General features: G+C 36.0%; 1 protein-coding gene across 10 annotated transcripts in view; it reads left to right on the top strand.

Annotated features, from left to right (window-relative positions):
- The window catches only part of Epha5 (EPH receptor A5), a 339,138-nt gene that overhangs the window by 292,995 nt on the left and 19,440 nt on the right, over nucleotides 1-26,703 (top strand). For all 10 annotated transcript variants that reach the window (XM_060380832.1, XM_060380830.1, XM_060380831.1 and 7 more), the window contains 5 exons: nucleotides 2,458-2,525; nucleotides 3,719-3,844; nucleotides 4,542-4,727; nucleotides 19,766-19,827; nucleotides 23,426-23,635. In XM_060380832.1, the coding sequence (XP_060236815.1) occupies nucleotides 2,458-2,525; nucleotides 3,719-3,844; nucleotides 4,542-4,727; nucleotides 19,766-19,827; nucleotides 23,426-23,635 (652 nt within the window). The remainder of the gene's footprint in view (nucleotides 1-2,457; nucleotides 2,526-3,718; nucleotides 3,845-4,541; nucleotides 4,728-19,765; nucleotides 19,828-23,425; nucleotides 23,636-26,703) is intronic.

Here is a 26,703-nt window from a genome sequence, read left to right as displayed (position 1 = left end):
ATCAAGTGTTAGTAATAAGATTGGAAAATGCACCAAACGCCTAATATGTTTTCTTCTTTCCTAAAAACAATGTATTTTAATCATATTGCTTTAAGTTCTCTGAAAAATACATTAGGGGTAATATATAGTTTAATTTTTAGTGCCTTAACACAATACTGATATCTGTACTTTTTACAAAGATGACATTAAGATGTATTGTGTTTATCATTTTGTTATCTTTGTTTTCATATACAACTACAAAACATAAGCTATATTGTTTTCATATTAAAATACATGGATATTTTTTAATATCCCCATATAAAAGAGCCAAAGAGCACTTTTGGTAAAGATCTGTTTGACACAGCACCTATAGTGAACAATCATTATCAACCAAATTTGTAATGAAATACTTAGTCAATCTGGTTGCATTTTTTAATTCAGTAACAAATGAAACATTTATATTTAATGATTTCAGTTTTGTGGTGGGATCTTATGAATAGTAAAATCACTTCCTTTGAGTTTCACTGAAAATAATTTAAATATTTTCGTATTTTCTGGTTGTGAAATGTTATATGGTTAATCATGTAACACATCAATTCAGTGTTCATCAGCATAGTCATCCTCCAAATACCTGTCATTGTGTAGGCACAATCAAAACATCATCCAGTCATTCATTTATTCATTCATCAATGTAAAAATATGTTGAATGCCAACTCCGAATCAGATACTAGCCCACTGATGAAGTTTGTAAGTGAATGAATATTATTTCCTGTCATTTAAATATCTGACAAATAGAAAAAAGTGCTGAAGAAAAGTCATCCTAACATGAATGTATTTCACTACAGTGTAAGAATCTCATTATAAGAGAGTAAAGCTGCCTGTAGTTGGGTTTAGGGGAAATTCATAAAGCAAACTTTAAAAAGACAAATCAGTATTTGAACACTTATGGAGAATATACTTAAAAAGTAACCAGTAAGTTCAAATGTATGAAAGCGTGCAGAACTGTCTTAGAGATTTTAGACAATCTGTAGTAAGATGAAAATAAATTTTATCAAAAGATGCAGGATACATTCAATATTTATTAATCAATGACTACAGTAGGAAGGTAATTCAATAGAATAATATCATAAATAATATATTTTGTAAATAAAAATATCTTGTATGCTTTGAGGGTCTGAGGGCATGATATCACATGCGTTTAACCTTAGCTCTCTGGAGGCAGAGGCAGGAGGATCTCTGTGAATTAGATGCCAGTCTGGACTACATAATGAGCTACAGGACAGCCAGGAATCCATAGAAAGACCCTGTCAATTAACCCAAAATGAAACAAGAAAGAATAGCTGGTATGCTTTGGGAGATAGGCTATAGAATTATCTGAAAGGTACAAACTTTCAAATAATGAATAAAAATCCGTTAATGATGAAGTGGGAGAGATGATGAGACAGGGTTTGAGATGTGTATCATATATACCCTGGGATTTGACCTATGTATCATAGGAAAGAACACATGTTTAACGTTCAGAATTTAAGGGACAAAAGGTCATTTTGGTATTAGTCACAGAAAATGGAATGAAAACAGTTGAAAAATATATAGCTAAATACGTTGGTTATCTGTTAGATCCAATGAGTTTGAATAGCTCTAGAATATATCCATAAAAACAGTATATATAAGAAGTGAGAATAAAGCTTTCAAAGAAATTATTCCAAAGCTGTTAAAGGAAAGAAAGGAAATGGATGGACAGAATAAAGAATACCAGGGTTTCTTGCTTGGGATCTTTTAAATATTCACGTATAAATGAAGAAAAAAGAAAGAAGCACCAGGCAAAATAGTCAGTTAAGAATTTTAGTCAGTCAATATGATGAAAAGTAATATGTAGTCACCAAATGAGAAGATTCCATTCGTGAATTTTAGATGATGTTAGAAAGAAGGAAGTTTTCAAAACTTGCAAATTATTTGCTGCTTTAGCAAAACAAGAGAGGAGTGTTTAGGGGATTGAAGTAAGAGGCAAACCAGATTTCTCTTGAATTATATAATCCTCTAAGTAACAGTGACAGAAAAGAGCTAGAATAGGGTTTAAGGAAGTGGAGGGGCAAATAAATCCAGGAGGGTGATGAAGGTAAGAGACCATGAGCCAGAGGAAAATGCTGAGCAATTAAAGCTGGCAAAGTCAGTGGCAAATGAGCCAGGAGTAAGTGAAAAAGAAAACAGGAGATGCCAGGTATGTTAGGGTGTATGAGAAAAGGACTTTAAAAATAAGCTTCCATGGCTCCAGACAGTAGAATCTAGAGAATATGACTGGCTGAAAAACAGCAGTTCAGAAAGTAAGTTCCATCCAAAATGAGTGCTGGTCTGCTTTCTCATGGCTGGTATGGAAATTGGCTCTGGGTTTGCAAAACTCAGTGGCAATTGCTGCTCCTGGGGTGATGTGATGGGTTTACCATTTTTAGATGCAGCTAACTACAGGTCACTTTGTTCTAGGCGGTGTGGCTACAGCAAAGCAAAGCAAGACCCAGAAGAGGAAAAGATGCACTTTCATAATGGGCACAGTAAGCAAATTGTGCAAAATTAAAGCAAGGGACTTTTGTTATTCTTGCAATTGCTGTTCAGGCTAGGCGATTTGTAATAATTGACCAAATTCATTATGTGTAAAACAAATATTTCCTGAATTTATAGCTCCTGGCCTTGGATAACCTCTGAGTGGTTTATTCAGTTCTAAAACAAATATTTCCATTATAATCATTGTAATAAAAATGCTTGTGTACTCTAAAAATGTTATTGCATTACAAATCAAAACCCCAGGTTGATTTCAAATTCCATGAAGAGTGAGTAGAATTCTATTATTACATCATACCATCAGGCTTTCAATAGAATGAAAGTTACTCAGCTGCTTCTTTTTGTAGGCTTGCAATAGGAATTTGCTAGAGAACAGAATATCTCTGTCACTAGCCATGGTTCAAATGACCTGAAAAGGTCCACATTCTTAAAGAAACACATGAAACCCAATTTCAATAATATATGCTTAAGTGAGTTTAATTGTGGTATTTGAAGTGAATTCACTTTCATTTGAACATAACATGATTCAACTTCAAAAATCAATAAAGGCAGATTTTTTTTTTTTTTTTTTTTTTTGCTTTGGTCAGAACACCAAGACCACACATAACACCCTGAAATCCATGGAGCCCATTTTCGAGTCCTATGTGTTTGTTATCCATCTTTCAAATGAAATCCTGGTGGGAGTATTGGTAGCTGGGACTCAGATAATACACAGCTCTGTATGAACAGACACCAAGTGAAAAGTAGAAATTCTGTTTTTCTTTCCATTTCTCACTCAGCATCACTAAAATTGTTTTAAGTGGTCTTTAAAAATAAGAATTAATAACCTGTTATGATATCTAAATTACCCTATGGACTAAACTAAGAAAGGAGTCATTGTTTTCTTGTCCTCTCCAATAATCGCATGTTCTTAGTATGTATCTGATTGTCAGTCTCCGAACAGTATCTTGAAACATGTTTACGCAGATATGTGAACATACGCACATTTCTTGCATAGAGCAACACAGACATTTTAAGCTCTAAAAGTAAAATAATTGTTTACATAGCTGTCATAAATCAGGAAAAAGCATGTTCCTGCAACTCAGCCATTTTTGGAACTTAGAGATTTCAGCCACACTAGAGTGCTAATGAATTGATAACTAAGGACAGTCATTTTTATTACATGAATGTGCACGTATCATTGCAGTTAAACTGCCAGGAGTAAGAACCTACATTGACCCGCACACCTACGAAGACCCCAATCAAGCTGTCCATGAATTTGCCAAGGAGATTGAAGCTTCATGCATCACCATTGAGAGAGTTATTGGAGCAGGTGTGAAGATGTATAAACTCTGACTTTTAACCTTTGTTTGTATTGCGGAATATAATACATCAATGTCTTGCTTGCACGCTGAATATTCATAACCTCTTGTAATTGACATTCTCTCAAAGTTGTTTTTAACTGATCACCTTTCAGTGCAGCCTTCTGTGTTGCTCATATTTAAATGAGCAAATGCCTGCTTTTTCAATTGAAGGACCAAATGACCAAATAAAGAGTCTTTGCCCATGTATTGTTTTGGATACATACAATGAATCTGTAATACTAGAAATTATTTGTTCTGTTCTATTCATCTTGACCATGTGTTTACATAATTGAATTACACTTTACCTTTTTCCCTCCCCTTTTTTTCATCAATTATAGATATTGGTAGACTATGAGAGAAGGAAAACAAATGAATTACAGTCAGTTTTTTTTTAATTTTTATTAATGTTATCATTTGGATTGTTCATGTTAAATGGGTGAAACTATTAAGTCCTAAAGTGCTTGTGGATCATCTGCATAGGATATGTCCCAATGTCACATTTACTTTTGTTACTACTACTGTGGATATTCGGTCTCACCTTTAGTTTATAGTCTTTTTTTTTTTTCCTGGACCTTAATGCTTCATGGGTTTAGAGTTTTGTTAGACATTCATTAGAATAAGAATTCTAAATGGGTTTATACAGTATTTCTATATCTTCATTACAAGGTGAATTTGGTGAAGTTTGCAGTGGACGTTTGAAACTACCAGGAAAAAGAGAACTACCCGTGGCTATCAAAACTCTTAAAGTAGGCTACACTGAAAAGCAGCGCAGAGATTTCCTGGGTGAAGCAAGTATCATGGGGCAGTTTGATCATCCAAACATCATCCATCTGGAAGGTGTTGTAACTAAAAGTAAGTACATTCGCACTGTGCGTATTATTGACATACATTCTGGGTATCGGCTTAAATTATTGTTACTTCTATGTCAGTGGATCTGAACCTTCCCAAATGTTGCTACCCTTTAATAAAACACCTCATGTTGTGGAAACCCCCAAGTATAAAATTATTTTGTTGCAAACCCATAAGTGTAATTTTGCTGTTGTTATGAATTACAATATAAATGGCTATGTTTTCCGATGGTCAGTGGCAACACTTGAATCACAGCCCACATGTTCGAATACCACAACTCTACATTAAAAGAATTAACCATGGGCTATGTCTGAGCAGGCGTTCTAGGCTATATCCATGCAAGGTCCTTGGTTGGAGAATCAGTCTCAGAAAAAAACTCCTGTGCCCAGATATATTTGGTCCTCTCCTCTCTAGGTCTTACTAATTCTCCCTTCTTTCATATGATTCCCTGCACTCTGACCAAGGTTTGGTTATGAGTGTCAGCATCTACTTTGATACACTGCTAGGTAGAGTCTTTCAGAGGCCCATAGAACCCCTGCTCAGATGTAGCGCATGGCAGCTTAGCATCCAAGTGGGTTTTCCTAGTAAAGGGAACAGGGACTGTCTCTGATATGAGCTCAGTGGCAGGATCTTTGACCTTCTTCTTCCCCCCCCCCCAGGGAGGAGCAGCCTTGCTAGGCCACAGAGGAGGACATTGCAGCCAGTCCTGATGAGACCTGATAAGCTAGGGTCAGATGGAAGCAGAGGAGTACCTCCCCTATCAGTGGACTTAGAGAGGGGCAGGGAGGAGATGAGGGAGGGAGGATGGGATGGGGAGGGAATGAGAGAGGGGGCTACAGCTGGGACACAAAGTAAATAAACTGTAATTAATATAAAAAATAAATATTAAAAAACTGACCAACAAAAGTATTAATTTCTCAAAGGGTACTATTTCTATATATGTTAGCATATTTTTCTTAAAGATGACCACATTTTCATTTTATAAAAAGTGTATAAGTGTATATTAGACATATAATATAGGATAATAATACTAAAATCTGAACACCTAAAGAAGCTAATCAAGAATGAGGACTCTGGTTAAGATGATTAATCCTCAGTCAGAAAGGTAAATGGGATGGACAATGAAATAGGGAGAAAGCTGGGAATAGGGGAGATTCCTATCACAGACTCATAGCCAAACTTTGGGCAGAGTGCAAGGAATATTATGAAAGAAGAGGGAGATAGAAAGACCTGGAGGGACAGGAGCTCCACAAGGAGAGCAACAGAATTAAAAATTCTGGGTACAGGAGTCTTTTGTGAGACAGATACTCCAAACAAGGACCATGCATGGAGATAACCTAGAACCCTTGCACAGATGTAGCCCATGGCAGCTTAGTGTTCAAGATGGTTCTCCCGTAACAGGAACAGGGACTTTCTCTGACATGAACTCATGGGATGGCTCTTTAATCACCTGCACCTGAGGGGGGAACAGCCTTACCAGTCCACAGAGGAAGACATAGAAGCTAGTCCTGATGAGACCTGGTGGACTGGAGTCAGATGGAAGGGGAGGAGGACCTCCCCTATCATGGACTGGGGGAGGGGCATAAGTGAAGAAGAGGGAAGGAGGGTGGATTGAGAGGTGACAATGGGGGAGGGGCCTGCAGCTGGGATACTGAATAAACTGTAATTAATAAAATTAAAATTAAAACTACATTTTTAATGTAATTTTCAATGAAAAAAGTGTATTCATTTACCATAATTTCGCTGCCAGAAAACAAAACAAAAAACAAAATTGTATTCAGTTAAGCAACAAAAAAATAGATTAAGCTTTTCATTTTTGGTTATTTATTTATTTATTTATTTTTAGTGGTGAGCCTAGGCTTTAATTGAGAAAGCTTCCTCTAATAACACAGGCAAATTTCTCATATATTTTCATGCACTTATTAGGACCTTATGCCAAAATCAACAAATGATCATAGGCAGATTATGTGGGTTTTATTCTGAAAAATGACACTGCAGAGAAGATACTTTCCTGTTTTCATTCTCTTAATGAAATATTCTCCTTGATGTTGCTACCGAAAGGAAGGCTACGTATAAGGAAAGCAAATATAAAAGCTGAAAATATATCTTCGGTTTCAACTTCATGATCTGTGTGAGCTGAAACTGTATTTCCTTTTTTTTTTTTTTTAAATGCAGCCCTTGATGTTCAACTTAGGAAGTCTTCAACTTGTTTTCAATTTACTGTTTTGTGACTCACTTTATTTGTGTCCTTAATTTCATGCTCTCTGATCTGATGCTAATTTATTCAACAATTATTCTCAACCTGCAGCACACAGATAATGAGACATAAGTGCGACTATGTCTTGTGATTTTTCTGATTGAAGCTGAACTGGGGAGTCTGGAGTAGCACCCCTATAGATGGTGTCATTGTGAACCTCCTCTCTACACTATCACTGCAGATGACAAAGGATTAAGGACCCATTTACATTCCTTCTATAATATCTTTATGAATTTGGATATATTATAGACACACACACACACGTGAATTTGAAGACCTGAGGTCAACCTCAGATGTTGTTTCTCAGGAAACATTCACTCCTTTTTTCTTGTTTGTTTTTATTTTGAAAAGACTGTCCTACTGACTTCGAACACAGAACGTGGGCCAGACAGGGTGGTCAGTGAGCCCCTAAGATCTTCCTGTCTTCCTCTGCACTCACACAGTTCCAAGAGCAAACCACTATGCTTGTTTTAACATTAGTTTCAGAAATCAAATTGATGATTGCATGAGGAACAATTTACACTCTGCCTACTGAGCCACCTCACTCTCCTAACCTGCTTGGTTAACTATTTCCCTGGGCTGAGAAGAAGACTTGGTCAATAAATTATTCTCCAGGGGAAGATAAGGACCTAAGTTGAGACTCCAACAGTCATCTAGAATCTGTCCCATAGTGGTGCCAGTTTGTAATGCCATGCCTAGTAGGTAGAGACAAGCGGATCTCGGGGACTTCCTAGCAAGACAGTTTAGTGAGAGGTTCTCTGTATCTACACCCTCCCACCCCACACACCCCCAAAATCCCGTTTCTCTGATTCAGGATATACCACCTGAATTTGCCCATGGCTTCCATACCTACAGCCACATGTGTGTTCCTTCATGCTCATGAGCACATCACATGCACAGTCTCTTTTCCTAACAGTGGGAAATAGCTTAGCCTCAAGAAAGTAACAGAAATTTCTGTTGAGCTACAACATTTCATAGTTTTACTTTTTAAGGAAAATAATGCAGAAATAAATTTACTTCTATAATGCAATTGACAAAATTAACAAAATACTGGAATAGCTTTAAAGTGGCAATCTCATTTCCTTTCTGTTTCCAGGAAGAGGACATATTCAAAGTAATTGACAATTGATCACAAATGCATTCTGAAATCTTTGTTGTACTGGAAACATTTCTCATTATCTTTCAAATGTTTTGATTTTTTTCCTTAGAAGATTATTCTTTTTAAGTAATACAATGTTTTTATTAATTCTTTGAGAATGTCACACAATGTGTCTTGTTTTCATTCACTCCCAACTCCTTTCCCTCTCCTTCCCATCCTTCCACTTCTCCCGGCCCCTTGACTTTGTGTCTCATTTATTTATCTTTTATTTTTTTCTCTTTCTTGGAAGAGACAATCTCACAGCATATGTCCTGGGTCCTATCTCTCTAACAAAGAGGTCTTCTGTCCTCTTCCATGAAGCTCCCTGAGTCTATAAATGTAAGAGTTGAGATGTGAATGCATTACTTGGGCCCAGGTTTCCATAATTAGTTCTTTCAACCTTTGCATTTATACTCTTTCTAAATTATTTTTTTCTTTTTTTCTCTTTTTATTAATTATTATTTTTTACAACATATTCACTTTTATCACGGCTGTGGCCCCCTCACTATTCTCCCCCTACAATTCTCCCCTAGTCCATCAATAGGAGAGGAACTATTCACCTTCTATCTGATCCTATCCTATAAGGTTTCATCAGGACTGCCTGCTGGTGGCCCTGCTGAGACTAATACCCCAGCCAAGAGCAATGCATGGACAGTAACAAAAACCCCTGCTCAGATGTAGCCCATAGACTCAGTCTTCAAGTGGGTGTCCTAGTAAGGGGAACAGAGGTTGTCTCTGGCATCAACTCAGTGGCAGGCTCTCTGATCACCTCTCCCTGAGGGGTGCAGCCTTGCCTGGGTACAGAGGAAGATGATGCAGCCAGTCTATCTAAATTCTTTAACAATAACTGTTTGCAGCAAAAAAGAAGCTTCATTAAGGAAGGGAAGTACACTTAAATGAAGATCTAACAATAAGTATTTATAAACATAATGGTTTAGGAAAGTGGTGATAGTAGGCTTTACTCAAGAGCCTATAACCTCACCATGATTCAGGGATGAATCATTCCTTGTGAATGGGTATTAAACCAAATTTCATGGCTGTTGATTATCCTACCATACATAATATCTTGGAATATCTTGCATTACTATGGATTTTAGACATTAGAGCTGGATAAGAGTTTGTTGCTTTTTTTTCCCTTTGGCATCTTTCATGACTCTTTTTAATAGAATCAGAGGTAATATAAGGGAGGCTGCTTTTGAGTCAAATCAAGAATTATTTCTATGAGTCCTGTGTCTGAACAATGTGATGTGTTCAGCTATAAGGACTTAGATCATTTCTAGAGACATATGTATATATATACATATATATATGTTAATTAATATTATTACAAAAGCCTTCAAGATATTCTTCCTAGCTCTGGCAATTTCACAACAAAGTCTGCTCGCCTGTTGCCACCAGACTTTACCAAATAGTGCTTTTCCGGTATGTTTCAGTACCAAAAAGCAAGCAACTTAATTACAAAGTACACTTAACCTGATGAAACTCTGCTGAATTTCCATGTGCCCATACATTATCTGCAGGAATTCCATGTAGTTATTTTGCTCTTTTATGCCACTTTATTCAGTTTTGGAATGCATCACTCTATTTTCACTTGCCCTCCAATTTTAATTTACTGTGACCTTCTCCATTGCATCATAGTCATTCATCTTCACTCTTTCTTTAAGCCTGAATGACTGCATGGCAAAAGGCTGGCACTCCATGATATGCAGTAGATGAATGAAAGAAAATACCCCGAACCCTATTAGAATGCCAGCTTCATAGGGCAAGCTGCAAAGAAAAAAGTCCCTATATATTTTTTTTTCACTTGGATGTTCCCCATCAGAGCCCAACCTTATGGAGATTTCACACATTTACCAAAGGACTAACTCTCCGCCGGAAGCGGTCCTATAAACGGCATCTCACTGTACATTGGACTATGTTTTTATTTACCCGTGGTTCAGCACCTTTACTACACAGTGAGCAACTTGAAATGGATATATTTATGTTCCCTTGTAACTATGACAAGGTTAAGCACATTAAGTAGCTTTTAAAAATTACAGGAAGGATAAACCAATAAAATGTGTAATGGACAGTTTGTTTGGTAAGTTCTTAAACTTGTTTGGCCCTATGTACTACATGGGATAAAATTAGGAGTTAAGCTATATGTCAGGTTAGTACTTAGGAACTGATTTGAATAAAAATCATAAATATGACTCAAAATGGACTTAATTAATGTTATATTGAAAAAGTGAAAAACTGGGCCTCCTGAGTGTTACAGACAAAAAACAGGAAATGAAGCTGCCCACTGATGCTCAGACCATAACCGTTTGAAAGAATGACTACATTCAATTTATGTAAAATGTACAACTAACTAAAATAATGAATGTAATGTGAGATAGGTGAGTTTCTGTGACTTGACCTGCCACAAAGCATGAGAGTCTGAATTCAATTCCCAAAACCCACTTAAAAAACTTAGCCTGGGGCCTGTAGAGGAGATACAGGCACTGGAGAAGAAGAGACAGACATACAGATGCTATAGAATCAGTGGCCAGATTGCCCCACCATATTTTGGATTTCAGTACAATTTTTCTTTATTAAGATAACTACTGTCATTTAAGAAGTACATTCAAGATAACGAAAAAAAATACTACTAAATACTGTTTTTTAAGGAATGTAGGTTCGAATTATTTACAAGAAAATTAATTTGTAACAATAGATTATAATTAAATCAGAATTCATTGTTAGAAAGTAGAGATTGTATTTGTTCACTTCCCCCTGAGGGGGAGCAGCCTTACCAGGCCAAAGAGGAAGACAATACAGCCATTCCTGATGAGACCTGATAGGCTAGGGTCAGAGGGAAGGGGAGATGAACTTCCCTTATGAGCAGACTTGGAAAGGGGCATGGGAGGATATGAGGGAGGGGGGTGGGGTAGCGATGGAATGAGAGATGGGACTACAGTTAGGATACAAAGTGAATAAAGTGTAATTAATATAAAATTTATTTTTTTAATTTAATTAATATAGAATTTTTAAAATTTTACCTATGGAAATATTATCATTTCATATCCGGTGAAGCATATGGACTTTCAAAATTTAATATTTGCTCTAATCAAAATTAGAGAACTTTATAAGTGGTTTTTCATAATCTGTTATCTAACAAGTAGTAGCAGCACAGGATAAAAGTGCACTTGCATCTTTCTAACTAGCTATTCTACAGGTTTGTTTGTTTGATTGTTTGTTATGTTTGTTTTCTTCTCTCAATAAGCTTTATCTATTTCTATTATAGGCAAATTAGCATTATCTATTTCTATTATAGGCAAATTATTTTTGTCTGGCATTGATCATAATGATTAAGTGGCTCTATGTTTGTTATCCTTATTTTTTAGGGTTAAGAAACAATCTTTTTCAAACTATGAAGTGTCAGTACAAAGAATGGAATACAACCCAAATACTGCGGAACAATAAAATAAATCTGTAGATATACAGCCATAGACAGAGGCTTATATTCAGTCCTCTGCCACTTATAAAGTGTTTCTAAAATAACCTTTCTGACATTTGTTTTCTATTGAATTATGATGCCGCTAAATGAAAGGCTCCCTGATAGCCTGAATCCATGTCATGTGTTTATTGATGAACTAATGGCTTCATAAAAGTAGATAGTATAAACACAAGGAAAAGAAGTCCAGATTTAACTACATTGTGCTGTAGCCTTGTTTATTGTTTCTTAGAAGTGAATTTGCCTCTTGGGATATTGTTCAACTGTAGGATCTATTTCAGTCAACTTCACTGGGGGTAAATAGTTTCCATTTTTAACTAGATTGAAGGCTGTGCCTCTGCTATTTATCATGGTCCACATGTGAGAAGCAAGAATGACATCCACAATTCCCAGAGTTTTCTTCAAATAATACTGGCATGTAGTGAGGAAAGCAGTATTCCATTTTTATTAAAGATGTATAGAAGATGAGGGAGAGTACTACAGCTTGTAATAGATAATAATAATAAAGAAAAAAATTAAGTATGTGTAGTAGATTTTAACACACACAAACACCAGAAACCAGGCATTCATTGAATGCCTCAACTGGAATTCCAAGCTTCAGAAAACTGAGACAAGTACAATCATAGTTCTTCTGAAGTTAACATTCTAGACAGAAACTTCTAGTACAGATAAACTGCAGAATGTGAACCAACGCTATTCTCAAAACAAAGAAAAACAAAATAACCAACAATAAAGAAACAAATTTATGATAATTAGAAATATGTACTGTAATGATAATTAGAAATATGTATTATAATGTATATTCTCAGCAAAAAAAATCCTTGAATTCATTAATACTAACAAAATATTATACAGAGGATTTCTTGAACTGTCACAAATAATTCCTGCATAACTGAAAACTTATATTGATTGAATAGCAAACTCTACTAACTACTCCTTTTCCTTCATAGAAGTAAACTACATTTCCATTCTTTTTTTTAATTTTTTTTTATTTTTTAAGGTTCACTGTCCTTTTATTTTTTTATAATTAAATTTATTTATTTTTATTAATTACAGTTTATTCACTTTCTATCCCCCCATAAGACCCTCCCTCCTTCCCTCCTGGTCCCATCCTCCCTCCCCCTTCTTCACACATACCCCTCCCCAAGTCCACTGATAGAGGAGGTCTTTCTTTCCTTCCTTCTGATCTTAGTCTACCAGATCACATCAGGAATGGCTGCATTGTCATCTTCTGTGGCCTGGTAAGGCTGCTCTCCCCTCAGGGGGAGGTGATCAAAGAGCAGGCCAATCAGATTATGTCAGAGGCAGTCCCTCTTCCCATTACTATGTAACCCACTTGGACACTAAGCTGCCATGGACTACATCTGTGCAGGGGTTCTAGGTTATCTCCATGCCTGATACTTGCTTAGAGAATGAGTCTCTGGAAAGACCCCTGTGTTCAACCTCAGATACTTCTTACAAGTGAAATGCAAACTGACATCATAATAGATTGCCTGAAGTATGTGGAAGGGAAGACAGAGGGAGAGAGAGACAGACAGGCAGACAGTAAAATAGAGACAGAGAGGGACAGAGACAATAACAAAGAGAGATAGCGAGAGTAGCATGAAAGAAGAAACATGAGAGAAGTTGAAATCCTCAAGAAAGGGAGACAATGTGTAGATGAGAGTGATTACCAAGTTGATATTACTACTCCAACCATATGTTCAAGTACAACATAAAACTTGGATTGGCTCCAACTGTGATACCATGACTGTAGAACTTTGGTAATATTCAATAACATATGACCTCATAAAGATAAGCATTTAATAAGTTAAGGAACAAGAGCTAGCTTATGAGCTTCAATAATGAAGGCAAAATCACAAATAGCATTCCTCTTTTTCATAGATTGCTTGGGTTAGGTCTTCAGGAAATAACACAAAGCAATATAGATTGTCCTCTGTGATTAAAGTCCTGTCTTGACATGCTTTATGAGCTCTTTTTGTATGGATTTTTGATAATATGCTTGCAAAATTATTGGCAGATCTACACTGTTTCTCTTCTTCCAGCTGGATAATGAAAAATGATTTATTCACTTTTATTGAATTTACAACGGTTAGAGTAAGCCATGGTAATTATTACCATGTCATTTTTGCTGGATAGCTGCAACTGAGACAAAACACAAGCCAAAATAAATGTAATTAGCATTAAAATGACTCAAGCATAAAAAAATAATCGAATGGATCCTGAATTGTCTTATTCTTATCAACAAAAGAATCTTGTACTTGTTTGCAAACATCCATTTTAATTGCTTTTCCATCATCACTGAAAATTAGAAATGCATTTTAGGTCCCTATCATACTTCTCAAATTACATTTTTGTTTTTGACATTCCAACCTGCACTATCATACGTAATTAATCTGACTTTTGCAATTAGATAATAGTAGTCATAGTAGTCAAAAAATCACGTAGACAAGGCACCTGTCTCGTTTGAAAAGAATCATTTTCTTTTTCTAAATGTGTATTTTTCATTGTTAGTCCCTTTTGTGATTATAGAGCTCTTTTTACAATACAAATTTTATATTCTTAGTTTTGGAGAGGTAGGGGTGAATTGTAAGATATAAATTTGCACAAATTGAGATACTTTTTTTTGTAAGACATCTGTCTCATCCCTGCCCTCTAGACCTTGGTTCAACAGTTGAAAACATATGTGGACTCCTAAAGGTTTTATATCCAAGAAATTCAACCTGCTGCAGATGGAAACTGATCAGGTGGGGAGAGGGAAGGAGGTGCTTCCCACTTAAACAAGGACAGGCATTTCTCTTACCGTCAATCCTTGAAAAGTGAAACTATTCCCCATAGTATTTGCAGTTTATTATGTATGGTAAGCAATCTAAAAACCATTAAATTATTCAGGATGTTCGTAAGCTATTTATAAATATCATGCAGTTTTATATAAGGGACTTAAGCTACTGCAGAGTTGGGTATATGGGAATTTTGGAACAATTCTAAACAGATGCTAAGAGATGATTGTGTCTATTATTTACTAGTAATTTGTAACCATTAGTAGCGAGTCTAAAATACACAAAGGTAGACAGAAAGAATAAATTACAAGGAGAGAAGAAATTAAAATTGCTTTAAGTAGATGCAGAGAGAAGCCCTATAAATATAAGACCATGGAATGAATAAGGTAAGGACAGCTATAAATCAGTGTTTTTCTTTGATCATCGTGATGTCTGTTCATGATTATGAGCTACTTCAGGGACTGTGTTCCATAGAAATCTGAGGTAATTCAATTCCTGTAACTGTTTGTAACAGTACAGTACTCTAGACAGATTTCTATAAGGAAAGGAATGGATTAGGTGGATTTAAAGCAAAGAGGCTAACTAAGGAAGATTTCTGGAAACTTGGGTTGATTCCAGAAATTTTGACTCTTAATTTCATCACTGCATATTTTAAGCTCTAGTTTATAGGCAATTTATAAAAATACTGATATGTTATGTGATAAGCTGATGTTAGTGGTTCCCACATATTCCCTTGTGGTGGGAATAGAGCTTCATTCCAGGTAAGCACTGATTTTTAAAAGCAGACAAAGACAAACATGGTATATACTCACTTATATAGACCTATAAGATATGATAAACATAATGAAATCTATACACCTAAAAAAGATAATCAAGAGAGTGGACATGGGGTAAGATGATCAATCCTCGTTTAGAAAGACAGATGGGATGTGCATTGAACGTATGACAGGAGTCTACTGAGCGCATCTGAAAGACTCTAACTAGCAGTGTTTTCAAAGCAAAGACTCATGACCAAACCTTTGGCAGAGTACAGGGAATCATATGAAAGAAGGGGAGTTAGTCTGATGGGGAAAGGATAGGAGCTCCACAAGGGATCAAATATATCTGGGCACAGGGTCTTTTCTGAGACTGACATTCAACCATGTATGGATATAACCTAGAACCTCTGCTCAGATGTAGCCTGTGGTAGCTCAGTAACCAATTGGTTCCCCATAGTGAGGGGAACAAGGACTATTTCTAACAGGAACTCAATGACTGGCTCTTTGACCTCCCCAACCCCCAAGGGAGGAGCAGTCCTTTTAGGCCACAGAGGAGGGCTTTGCAGCCAGTCCTGAAGATACCTGATAAAACAGGATCAGATGAATGGGGAGGAGGGAGGTTCCCCCCCCCATCAGCGGGTTTGGAAAGGGGCATGGTGGAGATGACGGAGGGAGGGTGGGATTGGGAGGGAATGAGGGAGTGGGACAGGGCTGGGATACAGAGTTAATAAAATGTAACTGATAAGAAAAAATAAATTTTAAAAAAAGCAGACAAAGATAAGGGAAACATCTTACAACAAAATATTTCACTGGCATAAAGTGTAAATACCTTAATATTAGCAGCTAAACAGTTTGTCAATCAGACATGGAAGAACATAGGAATAGGAATTTTGAATTCTTGAAAGAAAACAGATTCATCAAAATAAAAATCCAAAATGGACCCTGAAATATCAGATTAAAACCCAAAGAGTCCCAAACAGAATTTTCCACTTCAATATGTGCCTGACTTTCTTTTTGTTGAACCATCACAATCATTAAATAAAATTCAAATTAGAAATAGTCCTGTATTTATGAATATAAACTACCAATAGTTATAGACCTTTCTCCATGTTATACTAACATGAAATATATAGGGTTTTACTTAAAATTTTGTTTTTGTTCTTCCTGGCTTTATGGCCAGCTGACCTCCTCCTGCTGAGGTTCCCTTTCAGCCCTTAGCCCACTTCTGCTATCCTGTCATGGTGAGTCCATTGCCTTTTCTTTTCACCTTTCTACTCCTCCCTTTTGGTCAGTCATTTCTTCACCTCTCACAGTCCCCTTTGTAATCTTCCCTTTCCATGGTGCCTTTTTTCTGCTTATCCTATCTCCATACACATCTATGCAAATGCATACACACACAAACTGCACACTATTTTATGTCTTAATTTCCATGTATGAGAAGAAATTATACATATTTCTTATTATGTATGGCTTTATTTTGTTTGATTTAACAATTATGACATTTTCCACCCAATTTTTTTTCTGCAAATGTCACAATTTATTTTTTGTTTATCACTGAAAGAAATTTCATTGTTGATACCACATGTTATTTTTTCAACAATTTCTTGATTGACATCTAGACTGGCTTTTTTTCATAGGCATTATGAATGGCATTAAAGTATTTCTTGATGGGCTCACTAGTAAGGGGAACAGGGGCTGTCTCTGATATGAACTCAGTGGCTGGTTGTTTGATCACCTCTTCCTGAGGGGGAAGCAGCCTTACCAGGCCACAGAGGAAGAATATGAAAGGCAGTCCTGAGGAGACCTGATAGGCTAGGGTCATATAGAAGGGGAGGAGGTCCTCCCCTATCAGTAGGCTTGGAGAGGGTCATGGAAAGAGATGAGGGAGGAAGGGAGGGCAAGATTAGGAGGGGACGATGATGGGGCTACAGCTGGGATACAAAGTAAATAAATTGTAATATATAAAATAAATATATAAAATAAATATCAAAAAAGTGTTTCTTGAATATGACTAGTGCTCCTACAAATTAAATAGTAGAACTGGATAATTTAGTTTTGCAGTTACTAGTTCCCTGAAAAATGCTATCCTGATTTACATAGTGTTTTATCATTTTATATTCCTACCAGTAATGTACAGAGTTTTCTCTTTCTCCACACCAAGGATAGAATCAGCTATTTGTTTCATAAATATTGTCTATTTTGAGTTGGAAGTCAAATTGTAAAGCAATATTTTTTTTTCTCTCATCATTTCATGTTTTAAGAAATCAAGGTTTTGTCTGGTTTTGAACTTGATGAATTCTTTATGGGCATATCACATACCCTTTCTTAAATATTAGCCATTTCTAATCATACCTTCTATAGATATGTCTAATAAAGTTTTTAAGCAAATGTTTAGCTCTAAGGAGGATGGGGAAAATTTCCTGCCTTTGTAATATACTGTATCTCCATCAAAAGTAAATTGCCTCTAAAGTACTTCAAGAGAACATCATCATCTGAGTGAGAAATTAAACTGTCCAACTTATCTTAAGTGGTGAGTTTTAAATAATCTTAAATGAATTTTTTTCCTTCTACATTATTTTTCATATGTGATTGTCAGATTTTCTGTAGCAATTTTGTATAGTATGGTGTGTTTAAATATGCAAGTTCTAATTCTATGTCCTGAACTCATCAATTCTTAAGTAAAAGACTCATCTTGAGGCTATCATTAAGTTAATAACATTGTTGTGCATAGTTGTATAAAACTCATATCTATTAGTAATATGAGATGTATAAAATATAAAGTATAAATAATGGATATAAAAGTTAGTAATTTTATTGTCAGAGATCTTTTTCTTAACTCAAGATAATTTAAATTAATGCTTAATTGTACTTAACATATTTTTATTGTAAAGTAAAATGGCATGAATTTTAAAAATTGATGTTATTACAAAATTTTAAAAGTGATTGCAATGTTTTAGTAATTGTCTCATTATACAGAAATGTTTTTATATTGTTTTTCATTATCATTTTTATAGGCACATTATGTATAAAATGCCACTTTTGTGAGGATAATATATAGTTTATTGTGGGAGTCAACTTTTTTTTTCATAAATAGTGTATATTTATTACTCTTAATTACAACATTTTTTTTAATTTTTTATTTAACTTTTTTTTTTATCAGTTACATTTTATTAACTCTGTATCCCAGCCGTGTCCCGATCCCTCATTCCCTCCCAGTCCCTCCCTCCCTCCCTCCCTCATCTCCACCGTGCCCCTTTCCAAGTCCACAGATGGGGGGGACCTCTTCCCCATTCATCTGATCCTGTTTTATCAGGTATCTTCAGGACTGGCTGCAAAGCCCTCCTCTGTGGCCTAACAGGACTGCTCCTCCCTTCGGGGGTGGGGAGACCAAAGAGCCAGTCATCGAGTTCCTGTTAGAAATAGTCCCTGTTCCCCTCACTTTGGGAAACCAATTGGTTACTGAGCTACCACAGGCTACATCTGAGTGGAGGTTCTAGGTTATATCCATACATGGTCCTTGGTTGAATGTCAGTCTCAGAAAAGACCCTGTGCCCAGATATATTTGGTCCTTGTGGAGCTCCTATCCTTTCCCCATCAGACTAACTCCCCTTCTTTCTTATGATTCCCTGTACTCTGCCAAAGGTTTGGTCATGAGTCTTTGCTTTGAAACTTGCATCTAGCAAGAATACAAATTCCCCTATCAGTGGAATTAGAGAGGGGCATGGAGGAGATGAGGGAGAGAGGGTGGGGTTGGGAGGGAATGAGGGAGGAAGTTACAGCTGGGATACAAAGGGAATACAATGTAATTAATGTAAAAAATTAAAAATCTAATAGAAAAGAATATTATTAAAAAGTTTATCAAAGATTTAAAGTAGTATCTTAGTCTAAGTTGTGAAAACTGCACTGACTTCTTAGGTGAGCAAAGATTTGGTATAAATTCACAATTATAAGATAGATGCCATGGTTAACATCATTGTAACAGGTAAATACCAAGCATGGACTGACTTGTCCAAGCTCATAGTGCAGTGAGCCAAGTTTTTTCCAGACCGTTGAATAAAATCAGTAGCATATTGCAAGAAAACTAATCACCTGATTCTGGCTCCTGAAGAGTGCCCTGAAAATCTATTTTTAAACTAAAGTCACTGGACAGTGCTAGCATGCTGCCTTTCAAATCAGAGGTGTGTGAGTCGGAAAAGAAGACAGAATCTGTCTCAGGTGCTGCAGCGTTAACTGGGAAGGAGTTGATGGTAGTTCCAGGTCTGGAGTCCTGACACCGTGTTTCAAGAGAATAAGCCCAATACAGCATACAATGTTTTTATACTAGGAAATAAAATGACTTATTTAAAGCTGAAATAAACATATATGAGCACCACAGCACACGTGCACATATCACCTTAAAATGCCTGGTTTACAACTCCTAGTTTTGTGGAGTTCTGTTGTTGATGTAGGTGGCTGCGTTCTTTGGATTTGGTTTTTGAAAGACCAAAAAAAAAAGGGGGAGGATCTGGCGGTTGTTGTTAAGTTGTGTGTGAAAACCATGACAAAAACATATTTTATGAAAAAAAATAACGTAAAAATTAATCCAAGAGCGTAGCACCCTCTAAGGCCACTTTGTACCCCTCTTTTCTTCCAGGCAAACCCGTGATGATAGTGACAGAGTATATGGAGAATGGCTCCCTAGACACATTTCTAAAGGTAAGAGCCAGCCCGGGTTTAACGACGTAATGCTGTATGTATTCTGTTCATGAGTTGAAATTAAAAGTGAGCAACGTTACTGCTAAAGTAGTAAATGGATTCAGAGTAAATTAGTCAATGCCATTATCTTGCACAATTAACTGACTTTTGAAACGCATGTTTCCTCTGAAAACTTACACAAATCGAATTACAAGTTCTTGTACTTATTTAAGAATATGGATTATTTTGAACAAAATGAAAATAGAGATGCCTGTAAAGAAAAAAAAAAAAAAAGAGAGGTAAGAAAGAAAGAAAATGAAGGGGCAAAAAGGATAGAGACAAGAAAAAGGAAATAGTAAAGAAAAGTTATTCAAATAAACACCCAAAATTATGGAATATTTTTATTTTATCCTCGGACAGTTTCATACATGTATATTATGTTTTTTTTAATCATACTCACCTCCAATACCTTCTCTTAACATCATTCCAGTCCAAACGGTTCTTTTCTTCCTACCAGCAAATTCTGTTCCTAATATTCTGCCATGCGTACATGTGTGATGTGGTGTATGTATTTGTGTGTGGCATGTGATGTGTATGCATGTGGTGTGTGGTGTATGTGTAATGTATACATGTGTGTGAGTGTGCTGTGTGTGGTATATGAGAGTATGGTGCGTATGCTTAATGCGTGTATGTTGTAAGTTTGTATGTGTGCATGTGTGTGTGGTAGGTGTGACTGTGTGATGTGTGTTGTGAGTTTATATATATATATATATATATATGTTTATATATATATGTGTGTTTATATATATATATGTTTATATATATATATGTTTATATATATATGTGTGTTTATATATATATATGTTTATATATATATATGTTTATATATATATGTGTGTTTATATATATATATGTTTATATATATGTGTGTGTTTATATATATATATGTTTATATATATAAACATATATATATGGCATGTATGTGGTGTGTGTATCTGCACAATCTTTTTAAATTAAATTTTATTTTTTTATATTATTACAGTTTATTCACTTTGTCTCCCAAGCTCTAGCCACCTCCCTCTTTCCCTCCCAATCCCATCCTCCCTTCCTCATCTCCTCCCATGTCCCTTCTCCAAGTCCAGTGATAGGGGAGGTCCTCCTCCCCTTCCATCTGACCCTAGCCTATCAGGTCTCATCAGGACTGGCTGCATTGTCTTCCCCTGTGGCCTGGCAAGGCTGCTCTCCCCTCAGGGGGAGGTGATCAAAGAGCCAGCCACTGAGGTCATGTCAGAGACAGTCCCTGTTCCCTTTACTAGGGAACCCACTTGGTATCTGCACACTCTTAAGTATCAGCAGAAAAGTTATCACCATGAGAATATAGCTTATGTAGTCAAGTGTTCTGGGTTTTGTGAATAAAACAATTTAACGCACACGTCATAGTTTTCACAACTCACTGTATTTGTAAATATCTTGTGTAAATAATGTAACATTCTCATTTGAGTAGCCTGCAGTCTGGAAATTGATAAGGTCAATGTAGTGAGTGTTGCTTCTGAAGAGAAAGTGGCTGTTATGAAGTTGATGACACTTTTAAAGGGGTCTGTGAAGAATTATTGTAGTGTTTCTCTAGTGTGTAATGTTTCAGCTTTAATCTCCAATCTATACCAATATACCACCCTTTTGCCAGTTTTTCTCTCTGCATTTTCAGGTTTTCCAGTCTTTTAGAGTTGCATTGTTACTTTATTTAAAGTGACTCAAGACATTAGTTAATCTTTATGAGCTCACTTAACTTTATCATTTTTAATGTCTTTGACAACACACTTCCAAGAAGTGTTGATATTTTCCTTCCCAGTGCTCAGTAATTATCACTGTTCCCATCCACTTTGCAGAAAGTCTTGTGTTTCCTCAGGCCATTTTACCTTTACCCTAATATGTCCGTTTAGATGGCTTCCTTTAAATCACCACAAAATACACTCACTGTCAGCCAAATTTGGCAGTCGGTTGGAATAATGAGCAAACACTTCTGATGTCTAAGAATAAAGAAGCTACAATGCACAAAAAGACAACAACATGGAATTTTAAAATTACATCCACTGTTTTTATGTTTGTCTGTATGAAGTACAGTACAACATACAAAGTTATACAAACCACATGATTAGAATTACTAAGCAGAGCATGCAGACATAGAAGATATGTTGACACATGAGTCGTAAAAGAACAACCCAGAAAAGAAGTGAAGTAAGTAAGAGTAATATTACTAGGGACTAACACAAAGCAGCTATGGATGACCAACTTTTTCTTCTTTACACTCTATTTTACAAAGTTTACATACAGACTTATTACCTGCATTATTAGAAAGAACGCTTAGTGTGTAACATCCTTTGTGCACTGTAAGAACACGAAATGTAAACTGAGCACAACTGAGTGTGTTCAGATAAACCTTCAGTGGCAGCACCTTGAAGTAGATGCAGACAGAGCTTCGTGAGTTCGAGATCAGCATGGTCTACATAGAGAACTACAGAATAGCCAGGAATACATACTAAAGCATTGTCTCAAAGCATTTAAGTAAACTAATAAATTAATTAGTGGTGATTTTCGTTTTGCGTGTGTTTTCTTTATATCATTCTCTATAAACATTTCTGGTTTAGGCAAATTAACAATTAAGGATTACATATTAAATTCTTATAAAAAAGATACTATGACTATAAACAATTGTTTCATGAAAACCCGTCATCATACTCTTTTTGAGTATTAGCTATAAACAGTACCAATAACACGTATTGCTTGTTTAAGGCTGTTTATATTTCTTCCTGAGGTTTTTCCCCTTGCATATACCTCTTCATAAGAAGTATAGTGCACTGGTACCTTTACCTTGAACATATATTTTTTATGAAGGAAATTATATCCTCAACATATTTTAACATACTTGTATAATTCTGTACATTTTGGTCTATAGCTATGTTAAGAACACAAAGTATTTATTTATTTATTTATTTATTTATTCATTTATATTCTGTAATCATTTTATATATGTGTGTAATGACTTTTTCATAATCTGATTTTTTAAATATTTTTTTTAATTTTTATTAATTACACTTTATTCACCTTGTATCCACCCATAAAACTCTCCCTCCTGCCCTCCCAATCCCACCTTCCCTCTCCCTCCTTCACGAATACCCCTCCCCAAGTCCACTAATAGGAGGGGTCTTCCTCTCCTTCCTTCTGATCCTAGTCTATCAGATCTCATCAGGAGTGGATGCATTGTGACTTTTAATCCTTTACACTTCCTATTACACTGTCTCCTCCCTTTTTATTTCCCCACTAAAGTCCTCTTTCTGAAGTGCCTCTGTTGGTGTGTGTGTGTGTGTGTGTGTGTGTGTGTGTTTGTGTGTGTGTGTGTGCTGCATGAGATTTTTGAAGGACTGTCAAAGTCTTTACCTCATTTGACCAGATCAACATAATCAGGTAAGTTTGTGGTTTCTAATGCCTTCCATTTTCCCTGAGTAGAAATTGCATTTGCATTTTGAAAGGTGGTAACATTAATTTGAAGATTGAAAGAGGCTTTTCCAACTTTTCCTCCTGTGAATCAAACCGTCAGCCTAATGTTACACTGTCTTTGCAGAAAAACGATGGGCAGTTCACTGTGATTCAGCTTGTTGGCATGCTGAGAGGCATCGCTGCAGGGATGAAGTACCTTTCTGACATGGGCTACGTGCACAGAGATCTTGCTGCTAGAAACATCTTAATCAACAGTAACCTTGTGTGCAAAGTGTCTGACTTTGGACTTTCTAGGGTACTGGAAGATGATCCTGAGGCAGCCTACACCACAAGGGTAAGATCTAACAGAATGCGTTACTCACCCAGTAGTCTAGGGTCATTTAATTTTTAAAGATGATAAAAGAAGTAGCAAAAGGGCATTCCTCCAAATAAGTCAAAGATACAGAGAAAACATGAGAGAAAAGAGACTGGAAATAGAAAATCCAGTTCTACTTTTCTGTTTCATTTTAGTACAAGAAAATTCAAAAATTAACCTTATATAGTGAAAGTATTTACCTTCCAAGTCTCAGTAATTTATTATTTTTTTTCCTTAAGGACACTTTACTGCTAGTTTTAAGTCAACTTGATACAAGTTAGTGTCACTGAAGAAGAGAGAGCCTCAGCTGAGGAAATAATTTCATAAGAAATTTCATAAGATTGGGCTATAGGCAAGACTGTAGGGCGTTTTATTTGTAATTAGTGATCTTTGGGGGAAAGCCAAATTATTGATAGTGTCATCCCTGGGCTGGTGGTCCTGGATTCTATGAGAAAATAGCGTGAGTAAGGCAGAAGGCAGCACCCCTCTATGGCCTCTGTGTCAGCCCCTGCCTGCAGGTTCCTGCCCTGTTTGAGTTCCTAAGTTATCTGAACTGTAGTATCCTCAATTGTGAAATAAATTAAAAAAGTATTTTATTTTTCATCTCCAGAGTTTATGTTGTGGGAAAATCAGTTTCACTTCTTTTAAAAGTTTTGATTTTCTGGAGCTATTGAAATGTCTCACTGCTTGATTTACAAAGTATAAGAACTATTAAACCTACATCTATGGAAAGCTGATTATTACTTACAGTGTAATAGCTATCATAAATATGCATCTTACAGAAAACAAATTCTTTCCTGAAATGATGTATAAAATTAACTGAGAAAAACAGTGGCTATTTTTATAAAAGGAATTTGTGGACAGACTATTTGCTTTACTTTTTCAATTTGAACCTTTTAATAAATGTTTGAGGAATTCTAAATATTTTTTGTATTATCAGCTTGGATATCCTCAATGTCTAAAATATTTGTGGAGATGGAGATTTAATGTAGATTCCTTCACTGTACAAATGGGCTAACTTTGTTTCAATACAGAATAACATTTTTGTCATCTCTAATCCTTAAATTACAATCTATGAATTACATGTGTCCTTATTAAATTCTACTGTAAAATTGGTGTCTAAAAAAATCTCTTTAATAGATTATTAGGTTTGCTTGTTTCATTTTGACAACTAGGACTTGTGGCACATGGATTTTTGAGGAATTTTGCTATGATTAAAAGCAAGAGTAATTTGGTTAAGCAAAAAAATAATTCTAAAGGTCATCTCACTAAATCAATGAATTAATTGATGAAATGTTTCTCCTCTTCCACATCTAACTATAACTCCCATTATTTTCGCTGAATGAAAAGTCAATTAAGATTCTCCTGGGGTTACAGTTGCACTTAATAAAGTCAGCCTGAGCTCAATTGAGGTTGCAGAAAGTCTATTGCTGTTTTGATGGCTAGATGTCTTAGTTAAATGAAAAGTAGCTTTTTCCAAGTCCCTTGACACTGTCTTATGTGGCAGCACTGGTGGAACACCCAGAGATCCTGAGAACCTCAAGGTTTCCTTCTCTAGTTGGGTGTGGAAATAGTTTGTAGAGAATATATGTAATGAGAAATAATCAAGTAAGAGAACCTCAGAAGGTAGTAATACACACAGATTGTTCCAATGAACAGAACAGCTCAGAGACACAGCTCTGTGCAATTAATAAATTGCACTTTGGAAAAGGTGATTTAATCACAAGTTGCAGAACGTGGCAATTTTCCTCCAGTCGCAACATTTAGGATACCAAGACAAGAGGATTACTGGAAGCTACAAGTTAAAGGCCATCCTGGGCCATAAAGCAAGATTCTGTTTAAAAAAAAAAAAAAAAAAAAGCAGTAAAAACTTAGTCAAAGCCCTGAAGTGATGGCTGCGCTGTTAAGAGTGCAAACTGCCATTGAAAAGACTTTGAGTTAGGTTCTTGGCACTCACGTCAGGTAGCTAAACCATCTGTGACTCTAGCTCCAGGAGATCTGGGAGAGCCTGCAGACACCTGTGCTCATGTGTAAACCCACACACATGTACATAATTCAAAATAAAGATAAATCTAAACATAAATGAAAATGAAGCAAAATAAAACAAGCATGTCGCAAGCTTTGTGTAATGCAGTGCTTTGCATACTTATTAGGCAAAAATAGTTAAAAAAAAGTCCAGGTATTACTGTGTGTGTGTGAGCAAACAGATTAAACCTTAGTTTTATTCCTTCTCAAATTTCAATCAAGACATGAACTTATTTTCTCAAAAATATTGAAAGTTTGCTTTTTAATGGAAATTGTCTCCATTCTGCATGCTATTTTTTTTTCATTATTCTTCTCTACAAACTGGGTAGGTATGAAGTAGTGTTTTACAAGAAAATCTTTCTCAATATGTGTTAGAAAGTGGGCAGAAAAAAATAACTTCATAATGTGATTTTTTTTTTAGTACCCCAAGCTTAACACTCTTAAGTAGCTCAGTTAAAAAAAAATAGCACTTTCTGGGGGTTCGACATTCTAACTGAACAACTACAGAAGTATGCCATTAAGATAAAGGAGAAAAACCAAGCCTTACAGAAATAAACCAATGTTGAGGGAAGGATGTGCCTGAGATTTCAGCATGTAGCATATCCCTACTTGTTTTATGAACTCTTAGACTTTCCAGGGTTTCACTTAACAACTGAAATATTCTACTTATAATTCTGTACTTTAAAAAAAAAATCCACGCAGTGCATTTGAGTCCTTTACTTCCGCAATGCTAAGAGCAACACCTTTTTTGAAGCGCTTGCGTGCTTCCCACCCCAACTCAGCGCAGCCATCCTGGGCTCTCTAATTGAGATGTAGGTCCTGTATGCCTTCCAAGAGTCAAACAGAATTCATAGCAGAAACCTTCCCGACAGCCAATTAGTTGTTAGTCTACAAGTGCTCATGGGCTGGGAGATGTGAAAAGAGACTGCCTGCTGTCAAACAGAATGACTTAAAAATGTTACATCTCTTTCTAGATATTCTCAAAGAAGCTGCAGTATCCCTAGATACCCTTGAAGTACGCA

Source organism: Meriones unguiculatus, chromosome 3, assembly GCF_030254825.1.
Source record: "Meriones unguiculatus strain TT.TT164.6M chromosome 3, Bangor_MerUng_6.1, whole genome shotgun sequence".
NCBI lineage: Eukaryota > Metazoa > Chordata > Mammalia > Rodentia > Muridae > Meriones > Meriones unguiculatus.
The sequence above is the reverse complement of the archived record's forward strand: the minus strand, read 5'-3'. Positions and strand labels throughout refer to the sequence as shown.